This window comes from Triticum dicoccoides, chromosome 7B (assembly GCF_002162155.2).
Source record: "Triticum dicoccoides isolate Atlit2015 ecotype Zavitan chromosome 7B, WEW_v2.0, whole genome shotgun sequence".
Taxonomy (NCBI): Eukaryota; Viridiplantae; Streptophyta; class Magnoliopsida; order Poales; family Poaceae; genus Triticum; species Triticum dicoccoides.
Genome location: NC_041393.1, coordinates 517,243,621 through 517,252,435, shown reverse-complemented (window position 1 = coordinate 517,252,435; position 8,815 = coordinate 517,243,621). Strand labels below are relative to the sequence as shown.

Below are 8,815 nucleotides of genomic sequence, written 5' to 3'. Positions count from 1 at the left end.
AGTCGTGTTATGTCTCCCCCCACAACCAATGTGGGACTAAACCCAACATCTTATACGACATCCTTATAAATGTCATGTTTTTTGGTCTTTTATAGTTATCCTATTTGTAGCAAGTAAAAAAAAACAGAGAATAATCTTTTTACTGGGCAAATAAATGAAGATGCCTTTTTAAACCCATATTGCTATGTTGGAACTATGATTTGGACGGGTAAAATTAATTTAAGTGGTCTTGGAGAGACACCATTGAGCAAACCTTATTCTTTGATAAACTGGTATGTAAACCAATAAAGTGAATTACCATAGAAAAAATGAAAAATAGTATGAGAAACACAACATATATAAGGTGTTATCTGCAAAAAGGACAAGTGTTGAATTCAGCCAACAAAAACAAAACAATTTTTTGTTGAGACACACAACACAACGTCGGATGCAAAAACAGGCACACACACACTACCCTATGAGCAACTTTGGAGGACTCAGTCGGTAGATATTCGATTGATGAGGTCACACAAGCACCTCATAGTTAACAGACATGCCATACAACTAAAAGAATTGCACTGAAAAGTCAGATACAAATCCAAAAAAATGCGAACCCGTGCCAGATGATTGGGTGACAAACTCCGTACGGAACCTAACCAATTGAGCTATGCTCAATTCGCACCAATACTTCTTTTCTCAATCAGAAAAGCCAATAGTGTCGCACTTGAGATGTGTATAATTTTATTTCATCCTAGAATTTTTCTTAGCAATGTGAAGAACATTATTAATGTTTATTATTGGTATATAATTATTAATCAAAAGTGGTCTTGCGATCATGCAACATATAATATTTGTGTAGCAAATCATGCTAAGGTTTCGTCACCAAGATAAGATATATGTGACCCAAACTGGTTGGTTGGGAAAGATATTTTTGTAATAAATCAGTTGATTGGCAACATGGATGGACAATTGGACATATCCACAATCTAGTATCAAATTGTCATGAACAAAAAATTCGATCTTTATTTATACCAGAGGGGCTTCTATTATGGTTTCCTTAGGAAATTAATTGAAGATGCAAGTAATTATGTAAATACCATGTTACATTGGAACTCACTCGGACTCCCTTCACTTAGCTAGTGTCTATGTAGATCACAATACAATTCGCACAAAAAAAAAACAGTGTCTACACTATCATGATTTTCCTCATCATGTATCCAGCCACTGCGGAGATTAAAGTGGTGAATTTTGTGGGCAGAGGAGATGCGGACATTGACATGACCTGTTCCCTTAACATTCCAAAAGTTACAGATACATGCATGTATATGCATTGCATCCCTGTGTTCTTTCCTAACAATATAAGATGGCATGTACATCGATGTTGTGAAGAACATGGTGGTGACTGGTGAGAGGTGGATAATGACATGGCCCTCTCCCTAGCATGCGAAAAGTTATATATGCATGCACAAACACACAAAAGTAACATTTTCATTGTGATATGTATTGGCTTGCTGGAATTTGGATCATCCATTTTTGTGCAACATCATCTTCCATCTCAACATCTGCCCAAGCAAAGTTGTCACATCACCATCCACCCCTAGCAATTTTTGTCGCTCTAGAGACGACAAAGAGCACGATGAGAAGCCTGGATAGTTTAAGAACCACTGATGCAGAGGAAGCTTGTCGACGGAGTCAAGCGAAATCATGATCGTACAAATTTCTCGAGAAATAACTATCATCTACTCCCTCCGTTCCAAAATAGATGACCTAACTTTATACTAACTTTAGTATAAAGTTGAGTCATCTATTTTGAAACGGAGGGAGTAGTTGGGTTCTGCACCAATCTGTAATGTGATGCTATTTTATCTAATCACTTGAAATACACCGGTTTCTCTGTTTTTTGGGTAAGCCCTAGCATGTCTTGTGATATATTTACGAAGCCTTTCAAGCGAAGCGTTTGGTGAAAGACAATACCCCGTTCGAACAGAATATCTATCAATTTGTCGAGATCCATATTCAACACCACATTAGAATAACAAACACCAACCACAAACACACAAAGAACTAGTGGGAAAGAATTTGCACTATATATATTTTTACCATTCTTCTCTCCACACCATTGTTTTGGTACATTTGCATCTTTATTTTCTTGGCCAGTAAATTCCGTAGCTGTCCTGCTGACATTTTATTTTAGAAGAAGAAAAACAATTCACCTGCAAATTTCGTCAAACCCAGACGTGGTCTCGCTGTGATGAGTGCTGGTGCTGGGTCTCACTTGCGATCCGGAAAAAGAAACCCAGAAACGCAAGCGAAGAACAACCACTGGCGCACACCGCAAAGAAATAATATCCTCCCGCTCGCGAATATTCTGCTCTCGCCTCGCCCGTCTCCGCATATCCTCTCTCCCCCTTCCCTTTCCCCTCTATTTCACCACCCCCATCCGCCGCAGGACCGCCGAACGCCCTCACAATCCCTTGATCCTCCCACCCTCATCGCCATTGGAGATCGTGCGAGGAGGCGAGGACCCTTTCCGTGGGCCTGGGGCGATGAAGTTCGGCAAGAGCCTGAGCAGCCAGATCGTGGAGACGCTGCCGGAGTGGCGCGACAAGTTCCTGTCCTACAAGGACCTCAAGAAGCGGCTCAAGCTCATCGGCATCGGCGCCGACGGCGAGGAGCGGCAGGCCAAGCGGGCCCGCGTCTCGGACCCCGCCGGGGACGGCGGCGACGAGGCGGCGGCGGCGGCGATGACGCCCGAGGAGGCGGACTTCATGCGGCTCCTGGAGGCCGAGCTCGACAAGTTCAATTCTTTCTTCGTCGAGAAGGAGGAGGAGTACATCATCCGCCAGAAGGTTGCTAGCCGGCCGGCCGCCCGTCCAATTCGTCATTTTATTTTATTTTCTTTGTAATTCGCCGAGCCCATTGATCTGATGGCCGCCCGTCCAATTCGTCATTTTATTTTATTTTCTTTGTAATTCGCCGAGCCCATTGATCTGATTGAGATTGCGGGTGAGTGGTGCAGGAGTTGCAGGACAGGGTCGCCAGGGCGGCCGGGATGGAGTCCAGGGAGGAGCTGCTGCGTGTGCACAAGGAGATCGTCGACTTCCATGGCGAGATGGTGCTGCTTGAGAATTACAGCGCCCTCAACTACACCGGTGAGTCGCCGCACCACCGCTGCATGGAGTTGTCTCTAGTTATTTATTTATATGCTGTCTCCTGATTAGTAGTAGTATTTGTTGCTTATCTCGTTTTGGAATTGTTTGTGCGTGTAGTGGATGGGAAGGGAGTAGGAAGATGGTTCAAATTGGGTAATTAGGTAATTGAGCCTACATCTTAAAGCGGGGGAACTAAGAGTGAGCTTTTGTGAACATGAGTCAAGAAAAAAGGGGGTTGCCGTTCCTCCGAGCAGCTATGGCTTCCTTGTCAGTGAGTGGAGCACTTGTGTCACTGTCAACGCGAATAGATCCGCTGCGCCGTTGAGATTGCATGTGCACTGCCTCGGACGTTGACAAATATATAAATGGTCAGGGAGAAATTGCGTCAGCACGATATGTCAACAGTTCAATTTGTTGCGAGAAATGAGCAATTTATCGCATAATCGTAGATATTTTTTATCAGTTTGGAGCACACTATGTTTCTTTCTCCCGTGATTTGAAATGGCCCGAATAGGTTCTACGTCTTATGTGAACATGAGTCAAGAAAAAGAGGAGTTGCCGTTCCTCCGAGCAGCTACGGCAGTCAACGCGAATAGATCCGCTGCGCCGTTGAAATTGCGCGTGCTACTGCCCCGGCCGTTGACAAATGTATAAATGGTTGGGGCGGAGTTGCGTCAGCACGATATCAACAGTTTGATTTCTTGCGAGAAATTAGCAATTTATTGCGTAAGCGTAGATATCTTTTATCAGTTTAAAGCACACTATATTTCTTTCTCCCGTGATTTGAAATGGCCCTAATAGGTTCTACTCCCCCCTTCCCATAATATAAGAGCGTTTTTAACACTATGCTAGTGTCAGAAACACTCTTATATTATGGTACAGAGGGAGTACATTTTTAGTTCTAGACATGATTTTGTCTGGCTATCTGTAGGAATCGTCAAATATTCGACTAGTGATCTAGACTTATAAACATAAAAAAAGCAAATCGTAGAAAATAAGTTGTTCTTTTCAGTAGCCTGATATTGCATCTCACGATGTAATAAGACTTCTAAATTCACATGATGCATTGAACTTTTGTCATTCAAAATGGTGTTCTGCTATTCTCACTAAAAATATGTTTTGTTTTTCACATACTCACACAATGTCCTGATGATGTTGTATTATGTGCTAGATCATCTGCTCCCTTTCCAGACTGTCCTGCAATTAGCATATATAGTGCAAACTAGGTCTTCATTTGTTTGCTTTACAGTTGAGTAATCTTGTTTCCTCTTTGTCAATATTGCTGCTTCTCGTGTGAAAAAAATGCTGCTCTAGTTATCATTGGGGTTGCTGACAAATCATATAATCTAAAACGATTTAAGTGCCAGCTTTGATGGTTGTTTCCTCTTGGGATCAAATTTACTAACCTGGATGAGAATATGTTAGAATGTAGTAGCACTAAAGCTTAATAGTGAACATATCATCTTGTTAAGTTGAGGGGTTTTTATCAGTTCACCTTTTTCTTTCTTTCGGCTTGGCAAAATATCGTAGCTGGGATCTTTTTTCCTCTGTACTCTTTGTTACGATAAACTCATCTTTTCGCACCATGACAAGCTCAACATGTTAATGAACATTGAATCAATTAGCAAGATTGATATGCAGTTAACTCCCTTTTACTATTCGGAAGATCAATGGAAATTTCATGGATGATTATATAGTTTTTGCATGCTTTGGAAAAGTCTGGGTGCAAACTCATATCCAAGTGCATAAATTGGGCCACAAGTGCCCCTCGCCCAAACATCTTAAGTATGAAATTTTACTGACTAGAGTTACACCTCAGAGGAATGTGCATGTTACTGTTGTTCAAATTCTTTGACAATTCAAATAAGTGCTATATGATTGCTCATAACTCACCTGCAATGTGTGATCTATTTTCTAGTGTTAGTCTGGTAGGTTGCTTTTATAAAGTCATATTCTTGCTAGCTATAGTCAACTTGAGGTTAATGAGTAAATTGTTTTGTTGCGTCATATGTGCTGCATAATGGCTTTTGTGGACAGGCTCTGGCCCACTCAGTACCATATTGGCTCCTGCAATGTGCCCTTGCAACAGTGCAACTATCAGAGTCGGTGGCAAAAAGCTTTTATGATCTATTTTATGTTCAAAAATTATTTAATGAAATGACCTAGGTAACTTCTGATTAAATTGGGGAAGTCAAGTACTGAAGTCCCGTCACTGTCTCAAAGTGTTCACTTGCTGATTGTTAGTGACACATAAAAAGCCTTACCTTTGAATTATTTTTGGGATTATGACAAACCTGACATGCCAGATGCATGGTTTCTGTATACTATAACTGGATTATTTCGCCATTTGTACCATTTTTACTTGTGGTGCTAGTCTGTTGTTATGCTTCTGTAAGCTGGAAACTATTTCTGGTGATCTTCGAAACTAATCGGTTGGCATCTTTGCCCCATGTCATGTTGGTTGATTTTACTATTTCATCTGAACTGGCTACACATGCTATCATGTTAGCTTTGATGAGACATTAATTTTTGGGTTATGCTCCTTGGAGGGATCAGGTTCGCTATAGAGGGGGCACGATAAGTTACTTATGGCTGTGCTGTTCCTAAAGAGCAGCTTCTTAGCGCCACGATAGACTTGTATGTTTGTTTCCTGTCTGTCGTTTTCAGCAGATTTCACCTAATTTATTTTTAGAATTTGGCTAACGATAAAGTTCATTGAGTCTAAGGTGCTGATTATTAGACTCGGGGTCTGTGTGCCATTTGAACCTTTACTTTTGGCTACTATATTACTACTCCGTGCCTAGGTATTTGATATTTCATCATCGACGATGCTTATGTTTCTGTTGCAATTACAGGGCTGGTGAAGATTCTCAAGAAGTATGACAAGAGAACTGGGGCTCTTATCCGTCTGCCCTTCATCCAAAATGTGCTGCTTCAGCCTTTCTTCACCACTGACCTCCTGTACAAGCTTGTGAAGGAGTGCGAGGCCATGCTCGACCAGCTCCTGCCATCAAGCAAACCATCTGTATATATTGAAGAGGGAAAGGAAGATGGCAACACTGCGGACCAGCCTCTGAACCCCAGTTCTTCCTTGGCTAACAGCAGATGTATTCCGGAGCTTGATGAGATTGAGTTCATGGAGAGCATGTACATGAAGAGTACGGTCGCCGCGCTTAGGGCTCTGAAAGAGATCCGAAGCAAAAGCTCGACAGTCAGTGCTTTCTCGTTGCCACCTCTTCAGGGAAACAATGCACCCGAAGAGCAGGAAAGGTGGACGAAGATATCTGTGATCGAGCAGGCTGCCAAATGAGAAGACCGACACTGTGACACACGACACCTCTTACTCAGTCAACCTTAATCTTGATGTTCGCTGGAGATGCAACCAGGATCTCACCTGTTACATTTCAGTAATTTGTAAAATTCGATGATTCCTAACAGCTGTAAAATGGTGGAAATGTTCAGTGTACATTGTTAAATCATATAATGCCATCGAAACCATCAGAGTGAGCCTATAAGGTTTTATTCACTACTGTGAATTAAATCATGTATTTTTTGCTGTTCTTTGGTCTGTTTACACTAGTCAGTCTTTGGTACAGAACTGGTTTATGGATTGCAGAGTTAACTTTGGTCAATTCGATTCAGATTCTGCATTCAGGCATATCTGCACTGTATGTACCACTGAAATTGTTTCTTCACTATGCAGTAGGAGACGCAGTATACAGCTTTGCTATAGAATTTATTACTGTATTATAGTTGAGTAATGTTGCCAAGATTTTCCTGTTAATATTAGAAACATGTGGTTACATGATTATCAGGTTGCCACTTTATCTAGGGGTAACACTTCGATTCGTACGGTTCTTGCAAACTCAGGAATCGAGGAATACAATGTCATGTTTGTTTGGGTTCCAAAAGTTTGAATTTGCATCAAATTTGTTTGAAATTAAAGAATATTTCTAAGATGAATGCAAAATTCCTTTGGAATGTATTCCAAAACAACCCAAGATTAAATTCCCACATCTTCCAATCCTACGCACAAGAAAATTCTAATCATTCTAAGCCTTCAAATTTCCTATGAAAACAAGTTGAATCAAATAAGCACTCATACTTTCTGAAAGGAACGGAACTAGGAGTAAGCACTCACGCACGCACAACCCTAAGCATTCTAAACCTTCAAATTTCCTATGAAACTGTTGAATCAAATAAGCACTAGTAATTTTTGAACAGAACTAGGAGTAAGTCTAGTTACTCTTTAGGGTTAACTTCAGAACTGTATTATTTCAATACTAGCCGCACCCATAAACTGGAGGATAAAGACACAATTTTGTTAATAAGGATAACAAATTAAAAATTGAAGCAATACTATCTGTTACTTCAGCTCTACAAAAAAATTGAGCACAACAAAAGTGAAAACATTTTTCCGCAAATGTTTATAGATTCCTAATGTATTGCTTGAGTTCATGCTAAATTATTTTGGAAACTTCTGATGGTATGAAAAAAATGTGCTTTTTGGATTTTTCTTTTAAATGTCTAATTGCTTGGACCGCCTTGTATTTCAACTCATCTATGTTGTGAACTAGTAATTGCACATGTGCAAACATATCGATTAACACAAATGAACAATGACAAACTTATTTCTCTAGAAATTTACAAGTATTTTTTCTAACATTTTTATATGGCTTTTTACCTCCAATAATAGTGATGGCAAGAAAACTATAAAGTTGTGTAATTTTGCATACTTCCTTATTATATATTAGATCAAAACAAAAATCGAGCAGTCACATGTATGTAGATCATAAAATTTCATTTCAAATTTGAAAACATTCACATCTTGAGAGCAAAGACATGAAACTTTTTACATTAAAGAAATATCATATGAAAAACAAATGCGCAAAGACAAAGAGAAGGCGATCGGGCTAGTTACTTTGTTAGAGTAAGATTTTCGCTTTCTCTATGAATAGACACCATGACCCTTGTGCGGGTGAGCCATTTCCTAGACTTTGTGAGGGCCTAGAGAGCATTGTGTTTTGGAGGCAAAGCTCCTCCCTTTGTTGACCCATTTCTTGTGTTCATCTCTCTTTGCTTTAAGACTATCTTTGAGAGTGAAAAAGAGAAACTTATGAGTTGTTAAGAGCGCTAAGGAGATTTTAGTTGCAAATAAAATCTGAATAACGCCAATAAAAATTCAATAAGTTGTAGATACATCACAAACTTTTGTTCATTATTATTTTCATATTTATCAATATTGATGATGTTTTGATTAGAATACACACCGTGTGACAACTATGTTCCAAAGTTTGGGAAGGAAACCCTTCTTCAAAATTGGCATAGTGAACGTCTCAGTATGTTAGTTTCAAATGCATCCACAAACTTAGATGAAATGAATACATTTTTGGTGATTAAAATTTAAGAGCACTACTTTTTTATGGTCCTCTTATGTTTTAGCTCACTAGGTTTTTGGCAACCCATGTATGAAACCATTTTTTTTTTTGCATTAGTTTGCAAATAAAAAAGAACCCTGATAAGTGCCACACGTGTGGACGAACACATGATAACTCTGAACGTTTTTTATGACTAATGACATGAGGATGGCAACTTTCTTTTCTTATGGCAAGTTTCAGTATTTTTAAGTTGTTTTTTTCATTTTGGATGACAACTTTTGTTGTTAAAAACGTCAGAACCGTTCC

General features: G+C 39.7%; 1 protein-coding gene across 1 annotated transcript; it reads left to right on the top strand.

Annotated features, from left to right (window-relative positions):
• Window positions 1-2,343: 2,343 nt before the first annotated feature.
• On the top strand, window positions 2,344-6,781 carry LOC119337010 (SPX domain-containing protein 1-like). The gene is made up of 3 exons (XM_037609106.1): window positions 2,344-2,828; window positions 2,999-3,131; window positions 5,987-6,781. Exons 1-3 carry the CDS (start codon window positions 2,526-2,528, stop codon window positions 6,439-6,441), a joined length of 891 nt encoding a protein of 296 aa, XP_037465003.1. The 5' UTR covers window positions 2,344-2,525; the 3' UTR covers window positions 6,442-6,781.
• Window positions 6,782-8,815: the final 2,034 nt, after the last annotated feature.

Coding starts and splice junctions, on each gene's coding strand:
- LOC119337010 (XM_037609106.1), top strand. CDS start 2,526: ATGAAGTTCGGCAAGAGCCTGAGCAGCCAGATCGTGGAGACGCTGCCG. Junction 2,829..2,998: donor AGTACATCATCCGCCAGAAG/GTTGCTAGCCGG, acceptor TGAGTGGTGCAG/GAGTTGCAGGACAGGGTCGC. Junction 3,132..5,986: donor CAGCGCCCTCAACTACACCG/GTGAGTCGCCGC, acceptor TTGCAATTACAG/GGCTGGTGAAGATTCTCAAG.